Source organism: Armigeres subalbatus, chromosome 1 (assembly GCF_024139115.2).
Source record: "Armigeres subalbatus isolate Guangzhou_Male chromosome 1, GZ_Asu_2, whole genome shotgun sequence".
In the NCBI taxonomy this organism is placed as follows: Eukaryota; Metazoa; Arthropoda; class Insecta; order Diptera; family Culicidae; genus Armigeres; species Armigeres subalbatus.
The window spans coordinates 88,740,278-88,766,474 of record NC_085139.1 but is presented as its reverse complement, the minus strand read 5'-3'; the positions used below and the strand labels follow the sequence as shown (position 1 = coordinate 88,766,474).

Here is a 26,197-nt window from a genome sequence, read left to right as displayed (position 1 = left end):
AGCTTTGAGTTCCGCAAAGAGTTTCAAAGCAGCTGTAGATCTCAAGTCCCGAACTCAAGGATACTTTGGATGGCCCAGAATATCTCAAAACTATCTTATTATATTCTTTGATCTCCCGAGAGTGGTAATGGATATAACTGAATGCATATTGAAGATTTGGGTATTGAAAAACGATTTTCTTGCAACTGTAGATCTCGTGTTCCGATCGCAAGAACAGTTTGGATGACGCAGAAATATTAACTGTTAACCTTTCAGGAGATGTAATGGATATAATTGAATGCATATCGAAGGTTTGCATCCCGAGAAATGCTTCTGAGCAACTGTAGATCTCAAGTTCCGAACTCAAGAATAGTTTGGATAACCCAGAATATCCCAGAGGTGTTTTATCACCTTTTATAAGATATAACGAATGTGGTTGAATGCTCAAATAAACTTTGAATAACGAATTTGAAGCTTCTGAATTTGAACTTGAATTTGTATAAGAATCTAACAATTTCGCATATGCCCAGTTCTTATTCAGGTTTTGCTAGGTTCATGTTGCCTCGGTTGCCCATCTCACACCTATTGTCCGTGGAAAAACTCTTCAGAAAAACTTCATCGGGTTCATCTGGAAAGCTTTGAAGGAAATTTTGAGTCGATTGGATGCATTACCATTGCAGCCAGTGAGATTGGTGTCACTGGATATCAAAGAAATATATTCGTGCCCACCTCACACCTACTAGCCGTGGAAAATCTCTTCGGGAAAACTTCAACCGGTGCTCTGGGGGAACTCTGAGGGAAACGCCGAAGAAATTTTCACTCTGGCCAGTGAGATCATATGCGTACTGGTATGCGCTGGTATGGCCCTAGATCTCTTCCAGTACTAACATTATTTTAGAATGTATACATTTACCTGGTTGGTATGGTACAGGATAACTTCTTTGAGCTGCCCGCTGGGCCCCTGGTATCGAACTCAAGCGCCACAGCACATAAAAATATACAAAAATAAATAACTTACTGCTGTATAACCACTGCTTCAACGGCTTCATCATTCTGGATGAAATGAGCACGAACATCCGTCACCAAGTCTCCACTTTTGGTCGTCGCATCAATGGTACCCTGTACCACGTCATCAATATTGCATTCCATTTCGTAGTATGTGGTGAACTCGGTTTTCAACTGTAAATTCAAAAGGTAATCCAGTTCAGTAGATCAATTTCCATTTAACGAAAATTGGTCAGCTCTTTTAGCGGAATGTCTACACCTGTTATAAGACTACTTGAGTATGTACATTTCATTTAATTCCACCACGTTGTAATCTTTATAGATACATATTTCGACTCAAGTCGAGTCAAGTACGAAATACTGAAGACTGCCTTACAGTTGAGGTCGAAATACGTATCTGTAAAGATTAAAACGTGGTGGAATTGAATGGACTAGTACTAAACTCGTTCAATTCAACATCAACTCAACTTACGAATTCACGCATTTCCGCAGTGTTGATATCATCGACATTGTTCAGGAATACAAATTTAACACGATTGGATTCGGCTATTATGTATATTTTGACTGGCACCGTATCGTTGTGATCAACTGTAAGCAAACGCCAATGATTCAGACTTTTTGTTAGTACTTGTAGACAATTAAGCTTACCCAAGTCTTTGGCAACAATCGTGAAGGTGAAGTGACCCTTCATGTTATCCTGAATTTGGACGCTCAACGACAGTTGTCCATTTTCCTTGTTCATTGCGAACGGGAATGGACTCGTGGGAAGGTTGGTACCGTGAGTCTCCAGTGTCGTTTCGTCGATCGAGTAGCTGATAACGTCGTCCTCGTCTGGATCGTCGGCGAAAACTTCGAACAAAATTTTGCCCGAATAATCGTTGGCGGTTATTCCGGCCGAATAGGACAGCTGCTGAAACTTGGGCGGGTTGTCATTGACATCGTTGACTTTTATGTAGACGATCAGCTGAGAACGCGAGTCCGCGGTAAGGGTAGCCGTTGGACCGTTAACGTTATTGGTGGCGATTACACGGATTTCATGCGATGGAATTTCCTCGCGGTCGAGCTCTTGCGTGAGACGAAGAATGCGGGTTTCCTTGTCTAGTTGGAAAAGATGGCTTGCGTTGCCATATGTAACTGTGAGAATAAACAAATGAAGTGGTCAATCAGGTACGGTATAAAGTCAATAATGAGTTCAACCAATAATACGTACGATCGATGAAGTAGAACACGTTGCTGTGCTCTCCTTCTGGTAGCTCGGCGTTCTTTGGATCTATGGCTTCGGGAATGGTTCGTTCCTCTTCCATGCCCTCCTCATTCTCTGAAAAAAGAGAGGTAACACTGTAACAAGATGGTAACAAGATGGCTGAATCGTGAGTTTGGCAAATTGGAACACCTAGCGATGTATTCATCTTTGATGTGGACCTAGCAATTGGAATTGTAAATAGGAACTAGTTTTTTTTTAAATTAAGTTTAAAATGACCCAAATAGAAGCAAATATTAAGGTATGCCCAAATGTTGCTTTTACATGCTGAGCTTACTCACCAGTGAAATCCGTGTGGAATGGCGAATCCTCATCTTGGAACTCTGGTTCACCGGTCATGTTGATGAATGCTATTACTATATTTACCGGTGTTGCTGATCTCCCACCACCGTCAACGGCGTGCAAAATGACCTACAAAAAATGTGGCGAACTAAATTTAAAATAATCTCAACAAATAACTGAAAAATTCAGTGGAAGTAAAATATTAGTTTTAAAATAGAAAAAAAATATGGAAAAATGACAAAAGGTAATAACGGAATATGAATTTTATATGTAACAATTGTTATTATTTATTTATTAACATCTTACAGATATTAACACTACATTTGATCAGAAAACTTTGAATCAATGACTCGAAGCCATGATACACGGTTCAAGACCATATCAATCCATCTTCGTGTGCGCCTGACACTCGCCAAGTCGTTTCATATCTGCGCCACATTGCTAAGTGCGCTCCACGTCCTATCAGCTCTGAAGCGAACACCATCTTTGCAGCGTTGCCATCTGAAATTTTTACAACATGCTCTGTCCATCGTTTCCTTCCAGCTTATGACACTTTCTAAATACTGGGTTTGCCGAATAGTTATTTTGCGCTTCTACGAAGATGCTCCTAAGTACGCGTCGCTCGAAAGTCTCGAGCGCTTGCAAGTCTCTTTCAAGCTTGTGTTATGTCCTTAGAGGACAATCGGTCTTGTGCGCGTTTTGTTATTTATTTATTTATTACCAGAGTTGCCTGTGCAGTACACAAACATCTTCTCCATTCAGCTCATCGCCAACTACGCCGTCTGCGGAGGGTCCGCAAACCGTCCTCCACCTGGTCGATCCAGCTTGCCCGCTGCGCACCTCGCCTTCTTGTTCCCGTTGGATAGTTGTTGAGAACCATTTTCACCGGATTACTGTCCGACATTATGGCTACGTTTTGCGGAGTCCAAAGTACGTACGATTTCCTGCCATAATGCGTCTCCGAATTTCTCTACTGGTATCGTTATCGGAGGTCACCAGTGAGCCCAAGTACACGAATTCTTCAACCAGCTCGATTTCGTCACCACCAATACAAACTCGTGGTGGGTGGCTTACGTTGTCCTCCCTTGAGCCTCTTCCTACCATGTAATTCGTCTTCGACGTCTTGATGACTCGTCCAATCCGTTCAGCTTCGCTTTTCAGTCTGATATAGGCTTCCTCCATCCTCTCAAAGTTACGTGCCATAATATCAATGTCGTCGGCGAAACCAAATTACTAGACAGACTTCGTGAAAATCGTACCACTCGTGTCAATCCCAGCCTTTCATATTACCCCCTCCAAAGCGATGTTGAATAGCAGACACCTTGCCGTAACCCTCTGCGGGTTTCGAAGGGACTCGAGAATGCCCCTGAAACTCGAACTACGCACATTACCCGATCCATCGTCGCCTTGATCAACCGTATCAGTTTATCTGGAAATCCGTTTTCGTTCATCAGCTGCCATAGCTGGTCCCGATCGATTGTATCATATGTAGCTTTGAAGTCGATAAATAGATAATGTGTGGGCACGTTGTATTCGCGGCATTTCTGCAATACCAGACGTACGGCGAACACCTGATCTCTGGTAGAGCGTTCACCCATAAATCCCTCCTGGTACTGCCCCACGAACTCTCTTGCAATTGGTCTTATTCGGCGGCATAAAATTTGGGAGAGTAACTTGCAGGCGGTGTTCAGCAATGTGATTGCGCGGTAGTTGCTACAATCTAGCTTATCGCACTTTTGTAGATGGGACACACAACACCTTCCATCCACTCCTGCGGCAGAACCTCATCCTCCCAAACCTTGGTAATTACTCAGTGCAGCACTCCAACCAGTGGTAGTTGGTCAACTCCAGGGGCTTTGTTGTTTTATAGTCGGCTGATCTCCTCCTGGATTTCCTGGAGATTCGGAGCTGGAAGTCGTATGTACATTAGGGCAGTTCACATTTCAAAAATGTTCCAAAATTCCAACTCCCATATGTTTATTAGCATCATTTTGATGATATAGGAGTCCGGGCAAAATTTCATGCAATTCGTTGGCCATTTAGGGGTGGCGCGAAGTCAATTTATGTTTATATGGAAATTTGTATGGGAAAAACTTTAAAAAAATTCAAATCCCCCTACAACTCTTAAATCGTGATGAATTCAAATAAACATCCCCAACCTCCATTTTTGGAATCTATTTGAGCTCAACCAGTGGATAACTCATTAATTTTGATTTATATTTCCACTGCTACGTTGAGGCTAATTACACCATTTTAGCCATTTATCTCATATTCACACTGTCAACAGAACCGTTCAATCCACTCATAACTAATGTGTTACCCGGAGGTCTCATTTATATAGGTTCCAAAAAGGGAGGTTGGGGATGTTTATTTGAATTCATCACAATTAGACAGTTGTAGGGAGACTTGAATAAATTTCAATTTTTTCCCATACAAATTTCCATATGGACATAAATTGACTTCGCGCCACCCCTAAATGGCCTCCGAATTGCCTGAAATTTTGCCAGGACTCCTATATCATCAAAATGATGCTAATAGACATATGGGAGTTGGAATTTTCGAACATTTTTGAGATTTGAACTACCCTAATGTACATATGTATGTATGTATGTATGCAATCTAGCCTATCCCGACTAGAAGAGCCTAACAGAAACTGAACACAATATTAATATATTGTGATATGTATAACTTATTTTGATACAATTTTGTTCTTACTAGCCATTATCTTTCAAATGTTGTAACAGGATTTTATCATAATATGATTTAAAAAATGCTTTACACCGAATTGCCCAACAGTAGGCAATTAAAATAGATGCAGCAAAGTCTTCCAGCCATATAGATATCACAACGCTGATATTATTTGCAAAGGTTGCCTTATTTGTAATGTTGTTAGTTTCATGTTCTAGAAAAATATTCTTGTTCAGACAAAAATGAAAGTTCTGATTGTTGATCACAAGATGAAGACCTATCACGAACTGTAAAAATTTGCAACTGCACAGAAACAATATATTTTGTATCTGATTCTGTTATAAATTTCTAACAAAATATGATATTTTTATGATAAAATTGTAACAAAATTTGATAGTTTTTTGTTTCCAGTAGTGTAATTTTTGATAGAAATTTACATATTTTAACAACATCCTGCACCACGTTTCTAACACATTTTGTTATAAAAATTTAGAATAACATAATAACATAGGTTGATATAATTTTGATATGACCTTCTAGTCGGGATGCTGCATTCTTCTCCTCAACTAATGCTCACATTCGCCGTCATAACAGTCGTTTCTCTGATCCGGAGGCAACATGCCTAGTGCAGCGGTTGCGGTTTGTACATGGTACATTTAGTGCGTGTGTAAATATATTTTACCACAGTTTCTTCTTAAGCCCGTGGCAGGCTCGACATCCACAAATGATGCATCTTCGTATTTCACGACTTACGTTATACTCAGCCACCTCGAAGGTATCATCGTCCACCACAACACTTCAGGCGGGCCGTGCCGTGCTCGGTTCAGCCCGCTAGCATGTACTTTGTCTTCGAAGCATCCATTCCTCAAGTTACCTCACGTTTCAAGCGGGTGAACAGATCAGCCACCTTTTCGAACGTTTAACCGACAACGTCCACATCATCAGCGAAACAAAACAATTGACTGGATCTGTCGAATATCGTACTTCGGCTGCTACACCGCGCATCAGGAAAAGTCGCCGGTTTATGATGATGTTTTGATTAAAAATTCTCGGGGGTGAGTGGGAGTTAAGTTGGAAATTCTAAGTGAGATTCGAAAAGAGTTCAGCGGAAATTTCTGGGGAGTCCTCGAAGTAATTTATGAAGGAATTTCTGGAGGAACTCTAAGAAGAATTTTATGTGAAATTCATTGAGGGAGAAATGGTGTAAATTCTAGGGGACTATTCGTAAAAAATGTAAATAATCGCCAGGTAATTTTATAATAGCTTCTATGGAATTTCTAGACTCCGGAGAAATTTTTCAAGGAAATCTGGAGGAAGTGCTTCAGGAACTCCCGGAATAATTGGTGTAGAAATCTCCAGAGGAATTACCTGAGAGACTTCCGGACGAACTCTCTGGGGAACTTCCAAAGGAATTTTTGAGAAAACTTCCTAAGGAAATTCTGAGGAGTTTTGATGGAACTTTTGTAGAAATTCTGGGATGAGTTCTTGGAGGATTCACAGGATTTTCTGGAGAAGTTTCCCGAAGAATGCCTGGAGGATATTCCCAACTAATTTCTGTTGGAACCTTCGAAATAATTTTTGGAAGAACTTCCGGAGGTATCCCTGGAACAACTGAAGGAAATCATGGAGGAACTTTCGGATGAATTTGTGGACGAACTTCTCGAGTCTTTCTTGGAGGAACTTCAGGAGAAATCCCTGGAGGAACTTCCGGAGGAATTTCAGTACGAAATCCTGGAGGAGCTTCTAAAGGAAGTCCTGGTGGACCTTGTAACAGTAGGCCGTTACACGAAACAAATTTGATTTATTTTGTAAATAATATTTGAATTCTTAATTATAATTAATTGTTTTTTTTTGCACCACATCACATGGAACGACTCAAGAACAGCATAATATTTCAAGAACTACGCGCTTAAGACAAAATTAAAGGTCCGCCTACATCCATGCAATCGGTAGACACAACACCTGAGCCTCCAGAAGATTCGTTAAATCTCTCGCGAGAATTAATTGATTGCCCGCGATTGAGAATCAACCGAATGTTGAATTTGGTGGAGAACCTTTGGGGATTGGGGAAAAGAACGAAGAAGCGTAACTTTATGACTACTGGTGGGAGCGAGAAGTCAGCAACTAGAGCGCGAACATGAAATCCGATTCGGAACTCTTCGCGAAAAGATGACTGTGCCCTGACTATTTAATCTGAGGGCTCCAAAATTCCATTTCACTTTGCCTAGTCACTTTGCCTAGTAGTTCAAACGTTTCTAAAGTTTTTCCCGTGATCCGCGATTTCTCAAAAGTGAGATAAATTAAAAAAGGAGGTAGCTCAGTGAATAACAGTTTGAATTTTGCAGGATTAGCTAGTTTCCCCCAAGTGCCGATTATTCGTTATAGTGTGAGCCAAGAAAAGTTAAGAAAGGTATTGAAGTCGTGCTTAGTGATGTTGCGTTGCTCTCTTAACCCTTTATCTGTCGAACAGCCGTTCGACGGCTTTATGTTTCGGATACAGGCACCTCGTGAAACAACCGTCGTGAACATCCACCAGGCAAGCCGCCGGCCCACATCCATCGGTGGCCGAAGGGGCCGCGCCGTTCATATCGCGCCCAACATCATCCCGCATCTACGTCCACGTAAGTGAGTGATCCCACCTGTGAACCTACGTAGTGCGAACCGTAACCGGGGCCGTTTTGAATCCCCAAGCCGGTCTGCCGTCGATAAGCTTAACAGCATCGGCGGTCAAGTTTAAAGTCTTTGGACCACCACGTGATCGGGAATCAACTCACCAGCAAGACCGCTTAACGCTGTAGGGGAATTGATCAACGCGTTTCCTGCTTCTTTTCCCACGCCGGCGAACAATAGCGGTTCCCACGCTATCTGGAGCAAAGCCAAGCCGACGGACAAAGGGACCCAAGCCACGCCGTCGGACAATAGAGGAAGGTGAGCGAACAATGCCGGCCCGCCGACAATAGAATGCGGAAGCGTAAAGCGTGAGTAACATGTGCACATGTGACGTCATTGGTAGAGTGTGAAAGTGTAGGGTAGAGAGCACGCAAATATAGGGGTAGATCGTTAGGCCTAAAGTTAATAGAAATAGACAATAAAGCTAGCAATGTGAAAATGATCTTGAAATTGTAATCCATCGCCTACTCTCCGCAATATTCTTCCCGCTGTTAATGATCATTTGAGCTCTCTCCTTTCTGCGATTCTTCGTTGTTCATTTATTGGTTGTGAATGAAACCGTTCAAGCTTTCGAGACGGTCGCCACCTAGGTACAAGTAGTGGAACTTCCGATGATGATAAATTGAACTTTTATGGAAGAAGTTCGTCTTTGAAACGTTGCGTTAGGGTCGTGTCAGTAATGTTCGCTCTAGTTGATGAATTTTGAGTAAGTCGGACGCTAGGAAAGTGGAGTTTGCGGAATTGTTCTTGGAACCTTCCTTCGAAGGTTTCTTCCATTGGACCAACTTCGGAGTCTTAGACCGGGCAACAATTCAACATGAGCGGGAAGTCCTCTAACGAGGTGGCGCTTAAGCTTCCTGTTTGAAATCGAACAATTTTCGCGAACCCACCGTGGCGAATTTTAGGGAATTTCCGGCCGGCCACGAACAACTCTGCTCGTGCGGCTATAACCTTCAGAAGGAATTCTTCCTGGAAGTACTTCCGGAGGAATATCTGGAAGAATGTTCAGATGATTTTTTTTAATAAACTTCCCAGCAAGCTCGTGGATGAACTTCTTGACGAATTCGTTGAGGAACTTCCGAAAAAAATCCGTGGAATTTTTGACGCTTGAAAATAATTCACGCCTACCCACGCCGCCGCGCCGCCGCCGTCGATTACAAACGGCGTGACGTCACCGTCGTTGGCCTAAAATGTTCTATTACGCCACCGTCGGTAAAACTTCAATTGGCGCATGGGTCTATTTCCAGGTTACCAAGCAATCCCTGGAGTATAGGCCTTAAGTTCTGCACGCGTAACCAAAGGTCTATTATCTTTTTGCCTTTCTCGTATACAAAGTATACGTAAAGGCTATATGTTCGCTCCAAAAACGAAATTTTTATAGGAGGTCCGGAGACCCATAGTGTTATATACCGTGTGGTATGACGCGCGGCTACAAAGGAAGACCATGCTGAGGGTTGGTGGGTGCGATTCCCGGTGCCGGTCTAGGAAATTTTCGGATTGGAAATTGTCTCGACTTCCCTGGGCATAAACGTATCATCGTGTTAGCCTCATGATATACGAATGCAAAAATGGTAACTTGGCTTAGAAACCTCGCAGTTAATAATTGTGGAAGTGCTTAAATGAAAACTAAGCTGGGAGGCGGCTCTGTCCCAGTGTGGGGATGCAATGCCAATAAGAAGAAGAAGAAGAAATGTGTGTGTGTATTAGGGTGGCTCAAAAAACCCTTTTTCAAATTTTTTGATGGGCCGCCCTCTTATTCGGTTCTATTTGATGCCCTGATGCTCTGGACAAAATTTCAGCCAAATCGGTCAACGTTTGGGTAGTGCTAAACTCGTTGGAAGTTTATATGGAAAAATGTATGCAGAAACATCCAAAAACAGTGATTTGCAGTTGGACGGCACAATTTACGATCAAGAACCATGATACTCATTCAGTTCTTGTAAAATAAAATACAGAATGTTATGCTGAAAACCGCGAGAAGATTAGAGTTTATTACGCAAAGATATTGGCATTTTATTAGAGTGTTGAAGGGGTGAATTTATTTCTTTTCAAAGGTAAAAGAAACGAAATTTGCTCAAACCCCACTGCAGAGAAATGCTTATAACTTAGCCGGGCACACTCGAAACTTCTCACGGTTTTCTGCATAACATTCTGTATTAAATTCTCCAAGATCTGAATGAGTATCATAGTTCTTCATCGTAAGTTGTGTAGTCCAGCTGCAATTCACTGTTTTTGGATGTTTGTGCATACATTTTTCCATATAAACTTCCAACGAGTTTAGCACCGCCCAAACGTTGACCAATTTGGCTGAAATTTTGTCCAGAGCATCAGGGCAACAACAGAACCGAATAAGAGGCGGCCCATCAAAAAATTGATCAAAGTTTTTCCCATACTAATTTGAGCCACCCTAGTGTGTGTGTGTTTGTGTGCGCAAAACTTCACTAATTTTTAGGCACTTATCCTTAATCAATTTGCTCGCAACAAGTTACATTCGATGCAAAATCCTGTCCCATTGTTTCCTATTGAAAATTGGCCAGATCGGACTATAGGCTCAGAAGTTATGGCCAAAATACAATTTTTTATACCAAAAACGGGTGCGTAAAAATTGCTCACTCATTTTTTGGCATTTATTCTAAATCGATTTTCTCGTAACAGATTGCATTCAACGCGGAATTTTTCCCCATTGTTATCTATTGGCCATATCGGACTTTGGGCTCAAAAGTTATGGCCAAAATACTATTTTTATAACACACGAGAAAGGCTCCATCGCCGCTAGGTGGATCAATCTGGGTTTTTAAAATGGTTTATGTCCTATTTATTCCTATCTATCAACCCAAATTGGAAACGACTTCAATAGCAGTTCCTTTCCAGATCATCCAAGAATTCCTGGAGTATAGGACGCGCGTAATGCCCCTTCAAATCCTTAGAATCAAATTGGATACGCCTCCATTAACGGTTCCATCCTAGGTTATCTAAGAATTCTCTGGAGTACATGCCATGGATCCATGTGGCTGAATATACAGCGACTGTCGGACGAGGGCTGTGCGGAGCAATTTCCTCATAAGCTCAAAGAAGGACACCAAACTGAAAAAAATGGAACGTATTGTGGCAACAAGTTCACAAGGCCAATACAACAGCCACAGAGGTACATGGTACCGCATATGGAAACCAACGGAAAACCCTGGATTGATGTGGAGTGAAAAAGAGTGACATATCAGAAAATCCAGACCAGAAGACGCATGCTCGTAGCTGCGTCAAAATAGAGAACGATATAAAGAACTAAGTGCAGCCGAGAAAAAACTCCACCTGTGCACTATGGAGGACTAAAAATAAAACTCCCCCCAAAAATTTAACAAAACATTTTTTTCTGAAGGGTTAACGATGGCCCTCAAAGGGTTAAAAAAGAGTTCCTAAATGTTCCTTCACATAATATGTATTGCATAAGTAGAAACAGTTTTCATTGAAAAAATATTCTTGGCCATCCATTTGTATCAGAATTCTCCATAGTGCGGCGTAAAAAACGGGGGTATGATGAAAAAGTACTTTCGAATGCAGAGGAAGTTCTACAAAATGATCAACAGCATGCGCAAGAAAAGTGCACCGACGCCAGTCATGATTAATGACAGCTCCGAAAATCTGTTGACCGACCGAGTAGTGGTGGTTGCTAGGTGGAAGAAGCACTTTGACTCATTGTTGAATGGAAAATCGGACACAGAGGCGGCAGCAAAATCTGGATTGAGGATGATGGACAATCAGTGGAACTGCCGCCTACAAGGTAATCTCCTGCAATCTGTTTAGAAGACTGCGTCCGTTTGCGGAGATCTTTGTCGGCGAATATCAAAGCGGGTTTCGAGCAGGACGATCAACAACGGACTAGATAATACAACTTGCGGACTCATAATCTGATTGTTAATTTTAAGGCAGCGTACGACTCAGTAAAACGGAACTACAGGGGATGGACAAAATAAGTAGGATAGGCAAATTTTGGGTAAAATTAGATGTGTTGTAACTATGTTAGTTATCATCCGATTTTGACATTTCCGGGATGTCTGAACTAGAAAATTAATGCAGTCTTACGGTATGTCCATGGAACTGACTGTGGCCGTCGGACTCCGGAGATATCCCGGGTTTTTAGGAGGTAGATTCAAAACCGTAAATTTGAGGTGGATATTAGGATAAGTTGTGGTTAATAATATTAGTAACCACAAATGAAGTAGGGCTCTTGCCGATTGGAACCATATATTAGGATTTGGAATCTGACCAGAATCACGTGAGATATGGCAATTTGTTTATAACCGGTTCCGATCGATACTTATCAAAAGGGGTCGGGCCACTAATTTATTTGAATCTCGCTTTTTGTTAGGGGAAGAGGCCCCAAAACGCCCCCACCCGAGGCAAAACGCCTGTTGAGAAGAGTTGAAGTTATGAGTGAAACTGGCAACACTGGCTTTATAACTGCAATTACCGGCGCATTAGTGCATCCTGAAATACTGATTAATTTTGTAATAGTTTAAGGCTCAAGACTCCATCACAATATTTTGAAAATTAATGACTGTATCGCTTGTTTGTAATAGTGAGGTAATTGGTACGGAAAAGTGCAGCAGCAATAGATAAATTTTGTTTACAACTGGGGTGGGTGGATATGGGGTGTTAAAATATGCCAGCTGATGCATAATGTTGCCAGACTTGACGAAATGTTTATTCTATATCATAACACATGTTCGCGATGTAGCAATTATATGGGTATTTATCGGTTTATCAACATTTATTCACCAGTTGGAATGCAACAGAAGCTTACATAACATGTTTAAATATTTATTTCTGGTATATTTGTTCAGTCCGACAAACAACAATGACTTTTTTCAATAAATAAATCTGGCAACGGAGAGGAGATGATTATTTTCTTTTGTATGCACACCTTTGTTTGCGTGCTGGCTGGCGTATACGGTGTATTGTTAGGATTGAATGAAGTTGCATCGCGTAGATTTTGTTCTCACCATTTCACTTATTGCGCTAGTGAATTTGAGTCTTCCGCATTTTATTGCATTTACAATACGGTCTTCACATTTGTCTCTCACTTCGATTTTCGGAAAGCAGTTTTTGACAGTTTTTGGACGTGAAGTGAATTAATCGGTAGTCAAGATTGAATAAAAGGTGTAACTCAGTTAGTGAATATGTTTTCGGAGTGATTAAATCAAGGAAACAGTGGAAAAAGATCAAGTGAAAAATCAAGTGTGTGTGTATGTGTTTGCTCCGAACGTTCGGAGTTAGTATGCGTTCGAAAAAATACGAATGTCGGCCCAGGAAAAAAGGCAGTTTTTAGCGTTTTTTCAGCAATTCCTCAGTAATTGATAATTTAGATAAGTGAAAAATTGATATGAAAATGTAATGAATATGCTATGATGGAGGTAAGTCGGCAAATAGCCCCAAAATATTGAATTTAGTTCAAAACTTTATTAGTATTAGTGCGGATTCGAATAAAATCATCGTCATTATCGAATTGATTACGGTTTATAGAGCCTTAAGAGTTGTGATGTAGAATTTGTTGCTCTGGGAAGATTGGAATAGAAACTAGTTTGTAAGTTGATTTATGTAACCGAAATATTAATTTCTAATATGAAATAAAATCTAGCTTTGAAGCTTTGCATAATGGACAATGCTGTCAAGGAGGTTTCATTCGAGCCAGAGGAAAATCATCGCAACAACGCCTTTTGGGTATTCCCTCATATTTATCGTATTTGGCATGGCCGTAACAAAACTAGACCAAAAATTATGTAGGTTAGGCAAAAAAAGTGTCAAAATAACAGATAGGAGGGTTGGAAAAACCAAAATTTTCTACATTTTGATGAAACATCTAACATTTCGGCGAGGCAAAACGCCTTAGGGCAACTAACCTACAATGTACTATGCGTCCCCACGCACTGTCCATATCAGAATTCTGATTCGCCGACGCGTGGTGCGTTGTTTCCTAATAGCTGCTAGCTAGAAGGCGTTTTGCCTCATGCTTTTTCCGGCAGCGAAATATCACAAATTTTTTGATATTATAAATATAATCAATATGATTGAGATTTTCTTCAATTTTTAGATGGCATTAGCTAGCTACATTGCTTAACTGTTGCATTAAAATCGTTACAGCTAAGACAGTAAAGCAGTCTTTACTTAGCTAGGACATATTACCTCTCCTAGATAGTACACTATGATTTTATTCCAAAAGGCTTCTAATGTGTCAGGAATGAAAAACCAATTGAATAAACGGATCCTGGAGTCGCTGTGATGCCCCCGACGAACCTGTGGAAAGGTACATTTAAGTTTTAGCAGTAAAACCAGTCATTCGACGGCTCTTTTTTCATGGGTTTCAATCAGGAGGCGAAGTACGAATATAAAATAGACCAATGAGGGCTCTGACCGCTTCCAGGACCTACGGATTGCCCCCGAGGAACCTGTAGAAGAGGACATTTTAGTTTTAGCACCAAAACCAGTCGTTCAACGGTTAAATGGCCAATATCTCACTTGATTCTGGTTGGATTCCAAATCCTAATAAATGGTTTCAATCGGAAAGAGCCTTACTTCATTTGTGGTTACTAATATTATTAAATTTTTAACCACAACTTATCCTAATATCCACCTCAAATTTACGGTTTAAAACCTACCTCCTAAAAACCCGGAATATCTTCGTAGTCTGATAGCCACAGTCGGTTCCATGGACATACTGTGAAACTGAATTAATTTTCTAGTTCAGGCATGCATAAATTGTGAAAATCGGATGATAATTAACATAGTTACAAATCTAATTTTACCCAAAATTTGCCTATCCTACTTATTTTGTCCATCCCCTGAACATGCTCAACAAGTCTTACATGCTCCTTGGTTTTGCGGATGACATCAGCATCATTGGTGTAGATCGCAGAGCAGTGGAAGAGGCTTCGTGCCTTTAAAACGAGAGACTGAAATAGTAGGGCTGATCATAAACTCAGTCAACACTTAGTACCTACTCAAGCAGCACAACTTGTTTCACTACTGAACATTTCAACATGCAACCATTCGGGAAGAAACAATCTTTGCGTATGTGCCATCAAATATAACTCTCTTGCAATCTAAAAAGCGCAAGAGGTAGAGTCTACGGAAACATCCTTCGATTGTAGTAAAATTGCAATTATGTTGCAAAATACTACAGCGGAAAAAAATAAAATAAAAATATGGATTCGATTTATGGATCTTGTGATTGATAATCCTTCATTCTACCACAGCACCATTCATCACTTCGAAGAGACTGCATGCTGACTCACCATAAAAACCATACGATTATGAAGTTTTGTACTCGGGTTTCCTGTTACTTGATTGCACTATCACAGGAAAAACATGTGAGTTGTCCAAACGTTGAACGATGCTAAATTCATATTCATAACTTCAAGACACATTCAACTTATCTGCAACTTAATTTAAACAAACAAAAAAAATTTGAAAGACGCATTGAAGTTACATGGTAAAAAATATGCATCTTAAAAATTTTGTTTCGTTTTTGCAACATAAAGTGCAGTATTCTTTGTTTGTTTGTTTCCAAATGTCAAACACGTACTGCATTGCAATGTTAATGAAACATTGATCACAATTTGAAAGTTTTTGACATCTTGATGCAACATTTTCGTACTTTGATGTTTTTCCAATGCCTTTAATGAAACTAAATAGAAACAAGGTGCTTTTAGGAAGATGTTGCGTGTGCTACTTGGGAAGGTACTCTCCCAAATTTTATGCAGCCGACTAAGACCAATCACAAGAGAGTTCGTGGGGCAGTACCAGGCGGGTGTTATGGGTGAACGCTCTACCACAGACTAGGTGTACGCCGTACGTCAGGTATTGCAGAAATGCCGCGAATACAACGTGCCCACACATCATCTATTTATCGACTACAAAGCCGCATATGATAAAATCGATCGGGACCAGCTATGGTAGCTAACGCACGAACACGGATTTCTGGATAAACTGATACGGTTGATCAAGGCGACGATGGATCGGGTGATGTGCGTAGTTCGAGTTTTAGGGGCATTCTCGAGTCCGTTCGGAACGCGTAGAGGGTAACGGCAAGGTGATGGTCTTTCGTGTCTGCTATTCAACATCGCTTTGAGGGGAGTAATACGTAGGACAGGGATTGACACGAGTGGTACGATTTTCACGAAGTCCGTCCAGTTATTTGGTTTCGCCGACGACATTGATATCATGGCACGGAAACAAGAAGGAGAGGTGCACAGCGGGCAAGGTGGGTTGATCAGGTGGAGGACGATTTGCGGACCCTCCGGAGACTGCGTGGTTGGCGAAGTGCAGCCATGGACCGAGTCGAATGGAGAAGACTTTTATGTATTGCACAGCTCATTCCGGCCTTAGTCTGGTAATAAATAATGTGGAGTGTACAACTACTTAGATCATAGAGTTGTGATTATTTTGATCTTTTAGTGGAATGCCTTCGCTTGTCATGGGACGAACTCATGCTGTCCCGTTTAATTCCACCACTTGATCAAGTGGTGGAGTTCAGCGGGATACTACGGGCTCGTCTTATGACAAGCATAGCATTATGTTGGAGTCTTGAATTATCACTGGATGACAAAATCAGAAAAAAGTTTGTGTTCGCGATGCACATATGTTGAATTTGTAGCTCTCGATCTCTAAAATCGACTGGTTATTGGCGTTTGTTGTTGGATTGTAAAAATTCCAATTTTTTGGTCACAAAGTTTGAAGGGGATCATCGCTTTAACGGCGTTGAAGTTCGCTTGCATGTTTGCATTAAGGTTCCCCCATACACACGCGACGCGACAGTAGCGACACGATTCTATCGCTTGGCGACAGCGATTCTGTCGCCGTTGGTATGGAAGCGTATATAGAACATTGCCTGCAGCGACCCAACGATGGAATCGTGGCGACTAGTTGTTGCCGTCGCGGCGATGAAATCGCTTTGGTTTGGGGGAGCCTTTACTGCGTTTTCAGATAAGTTAAAATACTAAGTTGTTACGATAATCTAAATTATTACGATATCTGAATGTCCCCATTAGTGTTTTTCAGGCATAAATGGGCCTCTTAGGGGAAACGATAGGTATGGATTGTAAAAACTGTTCAGCAGCATATAAGCAATGAAGCGTATGGAGACGCATGGTACATTTGTGCGATGATTCATCTTGTGACTAAACATTTTACGCAAATTTCATCTCTTCCGTTTTATTAAATAAATGAACAAGTGTGTAAGCATTTGCATGGAACTGGTATTATGGGAAACTTGAACATAATTGCTACCTACAGGTTCTTGGTTAACATGTCGAATTGATCGCAGTCAAGAAATCATTAGAAACATGATTTCAAACAGCAGGTTCCCAGGCGTCTTCTAAGCGATTTTCACAATAAAATTTACCGATTAAGAAGAACTTCAAAACGAGTATCAATCCAGCTTGTCCCTGCAAGACCCTGAAGCCCTTGCGTTTCTCATGCAGTTCAAATTAGTTTGATGCAGATGTTCTCGGTTCACCAAATTGTTCTGGAATTCAGATCATTTAGTTTGCAAGGTCAACTACGCCTGGTTTCAATCCAAAATCAACCCAGCATGTCCACACGAGTCCCTAGAGGCCTTGCGTATTATGTGTGCAGTTATTGTTGCTACTAGAAACCGAGAACACTTCTGCATCCCCACAATATCATGGAAAGAAATTTTAGTTAATTGGAAAATGCAGTTAAACTGAAGCATAGATCTAGGATTCGCCAAGGAAAGTGATATAGTCCATGCCACATTTTGATTAATAGGGACAAGCCTGGGATTGAACCCACGGCCTCCTGCTTGTAAGGCAGAGGTAGTCCCTACTCCAATGAAGAGCAATTCGAGTGAGCATAAGTGCTAAAAAAAGAGATTTTTTATATATGAAATTAGCAATTTGGTCATAACTTTTTACCTCATAATTCAATTTCTAATAGAAAACAATGGGACAATGCAACTGGTCGCGAGAAAAATAAGTTATTAAAATTTATGCTGACTTCACAATGGAATCGGGTTTAAAACGTCTAACAATGTAGTGAGTGATAACAAAAAAGTGAGTGTGAAAAATAGGGTCATCACGGGTTAAGTTTTTATCAACAGATACGTATTTCATCTTGATAACAAAACATTGAATAAGTTTTCAACTAGGGAAGGAATTACGTATCTATTGAAACAAACAATGTAGATGAATTAAGAAGTTGTGTTTTAAAATTGTGTATTCATTTTCTGCTAGAATTCATTTGAAAAAATTGATGATGTTTCGAGATTTATTTTTGAAGAGATATTTGACTCCACTCTCCCTAATGAAAAATCATGAAATATTGCCAAATCTCGCGCTTACTTTCATAGGGGCGTAACTGTATTGATCGATCTTATATTTTGTTAATAACTCAATTGTTTCAAAATCTACAGCCATTATTATTGATTCTGGTGCAAGATACAATCATCCTTTATCATACCAAACCATTAAATCATCGACAAACTAGTGCAATTTGGTACAATAATAAAAAGAAAACGAAAAGAAAGCGATCTATACAGCCAGTGCTGTCATGGTGGTTACTCCAAGTTACTCACTGAGTAACCAGCTCTCGGGACCAAAAAAAAAATTTTTTTTGCTTACTTTTCACCGAAAAGAAAAATAATTTTCATCTGAAAAATTTTCCGCTCTTCCATTCTGAAATCGTTCCCTCTTATATTCTCCATTGATCCTATTCGGGATTCCCGCTCCCCAAGAACGTATTATTCGAACATTTTGCACACCCGTAGATTTTGAAGTATGTCCTCTGCAGGATCTCCGCCCTCCTATACGAATCCCTCTAACTGATTTGTGCCTCCTTAGATTTAAAAAAAGTCCTCTACGGGATTTCCGCCCCCTAGAACGTATTATTTGAACTTTTTTGCGCCCCCGTAGAATTTATTTATTTATTTATTTCCGCCCTCCTATACGTATTTCTCTAACTTTTTTGCGTATTCAAAATACGTCCTCTACGGGATTTCCGCTCCCCAAAAACGTATTACTCGAACTGTTAGCGCCCGTGTAGATTTAGAAATATGTCCTCGGCAGGATCTCCGCCCTCCCATACGTGTTCCTCTAACTTTTTTTCGCCCCTGTGGATTTAAAAATATGTCCTCCACGAGATTTCCGCTCTCCTAGAACGTATTATTCGAACTTTTTTGCGCCCCCGTGGATTTAGAAATATGTCCTTTGTAGGATCTCCACCCCTATATGTATTCCTCTAACTTTTTTGCGCCCCCTTAGATTTCAAAATATGTCCTCTATGGGATTTCTGCTCCCTTAAAACGTATTTTCGAACTGTTTACGCCCCCGTAGATTTAGAAATATGTCCTCTGCAGAATCTCCGCTCTCCTATATGTATTCCTCTAACTTTTTTGCGCCCCTGTAGATTTAAAAAAAAATGTTCGCTTCGAAATTTCCGCCCCCCCTAGAACATATTATTCAAACTTTTTTTGCGCCTCCTTAGATTTAAAAAAGTACTCTACGGGATTTCCGCTCCCCTAGAACGTAATTTTCGAACTTTTCGCGCCCCCGTAGCTTTAGAAATATGTCCTCCGCCCTCCTATACGTATTCCTCTAACTTTTTTAAGCAACTGTTGATTTTAAAAAATCCGCTTCCGATTTCCGTATTGTTCGAACTTTTCTGCGCCCCCGAGGATTTTGAAATGTATCCTCTGCAGAATCTCCGCCCTCCTATACGTATTTCTCTAACTTTTTTGCGACCCTTAGAAATCAAAATATGTTCTCTACGGAATTTCCGCTCCCCTAGAACGTATCATTCAAACTTTTTCGCGCCCCCGTGGATTTGAAAATATGTACTCTGCAGGATCTCCGCCCTCCTATACGAATTCCTCTATTTTGCGCCCCCGTAGATTTTGAAATATGTCCTCTGCAGGATCTCCGCCCTCCTATATGTATTCCTCTAACTTTTTTGCGCCCCCTTAGATTTCAAAATATGTCCTCTACGGGATTTCCGCTCCCCTAAAACGTATTATTTGAATTTTTTCGCGCCCCCGTGGATTTGAAAATATGTCCTCTGCAGGATCTCCGCCCTCCTATACGAATTCCTATATTTTGCGCCCCCGTAGATTTTGAAATATGTCCTCCGCAGGATCTCTGCCCTCCTATACGCATTTCTTCAACTTTTCTGCGCCCCCGTAGATTTCAAAATATGTCCTCAACGGGATTTCCGCTCCTCTAGGAAGTATTATTCAAACTTTTTTGCGCCCCCGTAGATTTCGGAATATGTCCTCTGCAGGATCTCCGCCCTCCTATATGTATTCCTCTAACTTTTTTGCGCCCCCTTAGATTTCAAAATATGTCCTCTACGGGATTTCCGCTACTCTAAAACGTATTATTCGAATTTTTTCGCGCCCCCGTGGATTTGAAAATATGTCCTCTGTAGGATCTCCGCCCTCCTATACCAATTCCTCTATTTTGCGCCCCATAGATTTTGAACGCTATACGCATTTCTTCAACTTTTTTGCGCCCCCGTAGATTTCAATCTCGCAGAATCACAGAATCTCCGCCATCCTATACGTATTCCTCTAACTTTTTTGCGCCCCTTTAGATTTCAAAATATGTCCTCCACGGGATTTCCGCTACCCTAGAACGTATTTAAATAAAATCGCCCCCATCGATTTAAAATTATGTCCTCTGTAGGATCTCCGCCCTCCTATATGGATTCCTCTAACTTTTTTGCGCCCCTGTAGACTAAAAAAATGGTCCTCTGGAAGATTTCCGCTCCCCTAAAACATATTCTTCTAACTTTTTTGTGCCTCCTTAGATTAAAAAAAAATGTCCGCTTCGAGATTTCCGCCCCCTAGAACGTATTTTTCGAACTTTTTTTGCGCCCCCGTGGATTTAGAAATATGTCTTCTGCAGGATCTCCGCCCCTTCTATACGAATTCCTATATTTTGCGCCCCCGTAGATTTTGAAATATGTCCTCGGTAGGATCTCCGCCCTCCTACACGCATTCCTTTTTTGCGCCCCTTAGTTTTAAAAATATGTCCTCTACGGGATTTACGCTCTCCTAGAACGTATTAGTCAAACTTTTTTGCGCCCCGTGGATTTAGAAATATTTCCTCTGTAGGATCTCCGCCCTCCAAAACGAATATGTACCTCTTTGTTACGCCTCCGTAGATTTTGAAATATGTTATCTGCAGGATCTCCGCCCTCCTATACATATTCCTCTGACTTTTTTGCGCCCATGTAGATTTTAAAAAAAATGTCCACTTCGGGATTTCCGCCTCCTAGAACGTTTTATTTGATTTTTTTGCACCCCGTGGATTAAGAAACATGTCCTCTGTAGGATCTCCGCCCTCCTATACGAATTCCTCTATTTTCGCCCCTCAGATTTCAAAATATGTCCTCTACGGGATTTCCGCTCCCCTAGAACTTATTATTCAAACTTTTTTGAGCCCCCGTGGATTTCGAAATATGTCCTCTGTAGGATCTCCGCCCTCCTATACGTATTCCTCTAACTTTTTCGCGCCCCTGTAGATTTAAAAAAATTGTCCGCTTCGGAATTTCCGCTCCCTAGAACGTATTGTCCAAACTTTTTTGCGCCCTCGTGGATTTAGAAATATGTCCTCTGTAGGATCTACGCCTCCCTACACGGCTACACGTATTCCTCTAACTTGTTTGCGCCCCTTAGATTTCAAAATATGTCCTCTACGGGATTTCCGCTCCCATAGAACGTATTATTTGAAATTTTTACGCCCCGTGGATTTCAAAATATGTCCTCTGTAGGATCTCCGCCCTCCTATACTTATTCCTCTAACTTTTTGCGCCCCTGTAGACTTAAAAAATTGTCCGGTTCAGGATTTCCGCCCCTACAGAGGACAAACGTATTGTCCAAACTTGCGCCCTCGAGGATTTAGAAAAATGTCCTCTGTTGGATCTCCGCCCCCCCATACGAAATCCTCTATTCTGCGCCCCCCTAGATTTTTGAATATGTCCTTTGCTGGATCTCCGCCCTCCTACACGCATTCCTCTAACTTTTTGCGCCCGTAGATTTCAAAATATGTCCTCTACGGGATTTCCGCTACCCTAGAACGTATTGTACAAACTTTTTTGCGCCCCCGTGGATTTCGAAATTTTTCCTCTGTAGGATCTCCGCCCTCCTATACAAATTCCTCTATTTTGCGCCCCCGTAGATTTTGAAATATGTCCTCTGCAGGATCTCCGCCTCCCTACACGGCTACACGTATTCCTCTAACTTGTTTGCGCCCCTGTAGATTTAAAAAAAAATTGTCCGCTTCGGGATTTCCGCCCCCTAGAACGTATTGTCCAAACTTGTTTGCGCCCTCGTGGATTAAGAAACATGTCCTCTGTAGGATCTCCGCCCTCCTATACGAATTCCTCTATTTTGCGCCCCCGTAGATTTTGAAATATGTCCTTTGCAGAATCTCCGCCCTCCTACACGCATTCCTCTGACTTTTTTGCGCCCCGTAGATTTCAAAATATGTCCTCTACGGGATTTCCGCTACCCTAGAACGTTTTGTCCAAATTTTTTTTTGCGCCCCCGTGGATTTCTAAATTTGTCCTCTGTAGGATCTCCGCCCTCCTATACGTATTCCTGTAACTTTTTTGCGCCCCTGTAGATTTTAAAAAAAACTGTCCGCTACGGGGTTTCCGCCCCCTAGAACGTATTGTCCAAACTTGTTTGCGCTCTCGTGGATTTAGAAACATGTCCTCTGTGGGATCTCCGCCCTCCTATACGAATTCCTCTATTTTGCGCTCCCGTAGATTTTGAAATATGTCCTTTGTAGGATCTCTGCCCTCCTATACATATTCCTCTAACTTTTTTGCGCCCCTGTAGATTTGAAAAAAATTGTCCGCTTCAGGATTTCCGCCCCTTAGAACGAATTGTCCAAACTTTTTTGCGCCCTCGTGGATTTAGAAACATGTCCTCTGTAGGATCTCCGCCCTCCTATACGAATTCCTCTATTTTGCGCCCCCGTAGATTTTGAAATATGTCCATTGCAGGATATCCGCCTCCCTACACGGCTACACGTATTCCTCTAACTTGTTTGCGCCTCCTTAGATTTCAAAATATGTCCTGTACGGGATTTCCGCTCCCCTAGAACATATTATTTGAACTTTTTTGCGCCCCCGTGGATTTCTAAATATGTCCTCTGTAGGGGCTCCGCCCTCCTTTACGAATTCCGCAATTTCGCGCCCCCGAAGATTTTGAAATATGTCCTTTGCAGGATCTCCGCCCTCCTACACACATTCCTCTAACTTTTTTGCGCCCCGTAGATTTCAAAATATGTCCTCTACGGGATTTCCGCTACCCTAGAACGTATTGTCCAAACTTTTTTGCGCCCCCGTGGATTTCTAAATTTGTCCTCTGTAGGATCTCCGCCCTCCTATACGTATTCCTGTAACTTTTTTGCGCCCCTGTAGATTTAAAAAAAACTCTCCGCTACGGGGTTTCCGCCCCCTAGAACGTATTGTCCAAACTTGTTTGCGCTCTCGTGGATTTAGAAACATGTCCTCTGTAGGATCTCCGCCCTCCTATACGAATTCCTCTATTTTGCGCCCCCGTAGATTTTGAAATATGTCCTCTGCAGGATTTCCGCCTCCCTACACGGCTACACGTATTCCTCTAACTTGTTTGCGCCCCCTTAGATTTCAAAATAGGTCCTCTACGGGATTTCCGCTCCCCAAGAACGTATTATTTGAACTTTTTTGCGCCCCCGTGGATTTCGAAATATGTCCTCTGCTGGATCTCCGCCCTCCTATACGAATTTCTCTATTTTGCAACCCGTAGATTTTGAAATATGTCCTCTGCAGGATTGCTCTAAATATTTTGCGCCCTGGATATTTAAAAAAATGTTCGCTTCAGGATTCCCGCCCCTGGAACGTATTAAGGCTCCACCAAACCTAAGCGATCGTTGGGTCGCTGCAGGAAATTCTCTATTTACGCTTCCATACCAACGGCGACAGAATCGCTGTCGCCAAGCGCTAGAATCGCGTCGCGACTGTCGCACGCGCGAGTGTGTTTGGGGGAACCTTTAAGGCTCCACCAGACCTAAGCGATATCATCTCCGCGACGGCGACAACTAGTCGCCGCGATTCTATCGTTGGGTCGCTGCAGGGAATGTTCTATTTACGCTTCCATACTAACAGCGACAGAATCGCTGTCGCCAAGCGATAGAATCGCGTCGTGACTGTCGCGTGCGTGTGTTTGGGGGAACCTTTACTCAAACTTTTTTGCGCCCTCGTCCTCTGCAGGATCTCCACCCTCTTATACGAATTACTCTATTCTGTGCCCCCTTAGATTTCAAAATATGTCCTCTGTAGGATCTCCGCCCTCCTATATGTATTCCTCTAACTGTTTTGCGCCTCCTTTAGATTTAAAAATATGTCCTCTATGGGATTCCCACTCCCCTAGAACGCCCAAGTAGATTTTGAAATTTTCCCCTTTGCAGGATCTCCGCCCTCCTATACGTATTATTCTAACTGTTTTGCGCCCTCTAAGATTTTGAAATATGTCTTCTACGGGATTTTCGCCCCCATAGAATGTATTATTTGAATTAGAAATATGTCCTCCGCAGGACATCCGGCCTCCTATATGAATTCATCTAACTTTTGCTGCGCCCCTGTAGGTTTAAAAAAATGTCCGCTACAGGATTACTTTCCGCAGGATCTCCTATACGTATGTTCTGGGATGCGAGAATCAGCGAAAAATGCATCCGGAAGATTTTGTTTACAAATTAGGGGGAAACATCCGAAAAGCAGCGGGAATGCTTCCGGACGCGTTCGTTTCATAATGGTACGCTCCGCATCAACAATCCCCAGCATTCAGAGGCTGTTCCAATGCGGGAACCATGCGATCTGTATGTTCCGGGCTGTGAGAATCAGCGAAAAATGCATCCGGAAGATTTTGTTTACAAATTACGGGAAACATCCGGAAAGCAGCAGGAATGCTTCCGGACGCGTTCGTTTCACAATGGTCCGCTTCGAATCAACAATCCCCAGCATTCAGAGGCTGTTCCAATGCGGGAACCATGCGATCTGTATGTTCCGAGTTGCGAGAATCAGCGAAAAATGCATCCGGAAGATTTTGTTTACAAATTAGGGGGAAACATTCGAAAAGCAGCGGGAATGCTTCCGGACGCGTTCGTTTCATAATGGTACGCTTCGAATCAACAATCCCCAGCATTCAGAGGCTGTTCCAATGCGGGAACCATGCGATCTGTATGTTCCGGGTTGCGAGAATCAGCGAAAAATGCATCCGGAAGATTTTGTTTACAAATTAGGGGGAAACATTCGAAAAGCAGCGGGAATGCTTCCGGACGCGTTCGTTTCATAATGGTACGCTTCGAATCAACAATCCCCAGCATTCAGAGGCTGTTCCAATGCGGGAACCATGCGATCTGTATGTTCCGGGTTGCGAGAATCAGCGAAAAATGCATCCGGAAGATTTTGTTTACAAATTAGGGGGAAACACCCGAAAAGCAGCGGGAATGCTTCCGGACGCGATCGTTTCACGATGGTACGCTTCGAATCAACAATCCCCAGCATTCAGAGGCTGTTCCAATGCGGGAACCATGCGATCTGCATGTTCCGGGCTGTGAGAATCAGCGAAAAATGCATCCGGAAGATTTTGTTTACAAATTAGGGGGAACCATCCGGAAAGCAGCGGGAATGCTTCCGGACGCGTTCGTTTCATAATAATACGCTTCGAATCAACAATCCCCAGTATTCAGAGGCTGTTCCAATGCGGGAACCATGCGATCTGTATGTTCCGAGTTGCGAGAATCAGCGAAAAATGCATCCGGAAGATTTTGTTTACAAATTAGGGGGAAACATCCGAAAAGCAGCGGGAATGCTTCCGGACGCGTTCGTTTCATAATGGTACGCTTCGAATCAACAATCCCCAGCATTCAGAGGCTGTTCCAATGCGGGAACCATGCGATCTGTATGTTCCGGGTTGCGAGAATCAGCGAAAAATGCATCCGGAAGATTTTGTTTACAAATTACGGGGAAAACATCCGGAAAGCAGCGGGAATACTTCCGGACGCGTTCGTTTCACGATGGTACGCTTCAAATCCATAATCCCCAGCATTCAGAGGCTATTCCAATGCGGGAACCATGCGATCTGTATGTTCCGGGCTGCGAGAATCAGCGAAAAATGCATCCGGAAGATTTTGTTTACAAAATTACGGGGGAAACATCCGAAAAGCAGCGGGAATGCTTCCGGACGCGTTCGTTTCATAATGGTACGCTTCGAATCAACAATCCGCAGCATTCAGAGGCTGTTCCAATGCGGGA

The 26,197-nt window shown here is 42.0% G+C and overlaps 1 protein-coding gene and 1 long non-coding RNA gene across 7 annotated transcripts in view; one reads left to right on the top strand and one right to left on the bottom strand.

Moving 5' to 3' along the window:
• Positions 1 to 26,197, bottom strand: part of LOC134227976 (cadherin-23-like) — a 117,560-nt gene that overhangs the window by 9,948 nt on the left and 81,415 nt on the right. For all 6 annotated transcript variants that reach the window (XM_062709712.1, XM_062709705.1, XM_062709720.1 and 3 more), the window contains exons 15-19: positions 2,527 to 2,656; positions 2,195 to 2,302; positions 1,633 to 2,118; positions 1,457 to 1,572; positions 998 to 1,158 (exon numbers count right to left, since the gene is read on the bottom strand). In XM_062709712.1, coding sequence (XP_062565696.1) covers positions 998 to 1,158; positions 1,457 to 1,572; positions 1,633 to 2,118; positions 2,195 to 2,302; positions 2,527 to 2,656 — 1,001 coding nt within the window. The remainder of the gene's footprint in view (positions 1 to 997; positions 1,159 to 1,456; positions 1,573 to 1,632; positions 2,119 to 2,194; positions 2,303 to 2,526; positions 2,657 to 26,197) is intronic.
• Positions 7,461 to 8,249, top strand: LOC134228001 (uncharacterized). The gene is made up of 3 exons (XR_009983816.1): positions 7,461 to 7,505; positions 7,561 to 7,625; positions 7,686 to 8,249. It is a non-coding gene; the product is annotated as an uncharacterized LOC134228001 (long non-coding RNA).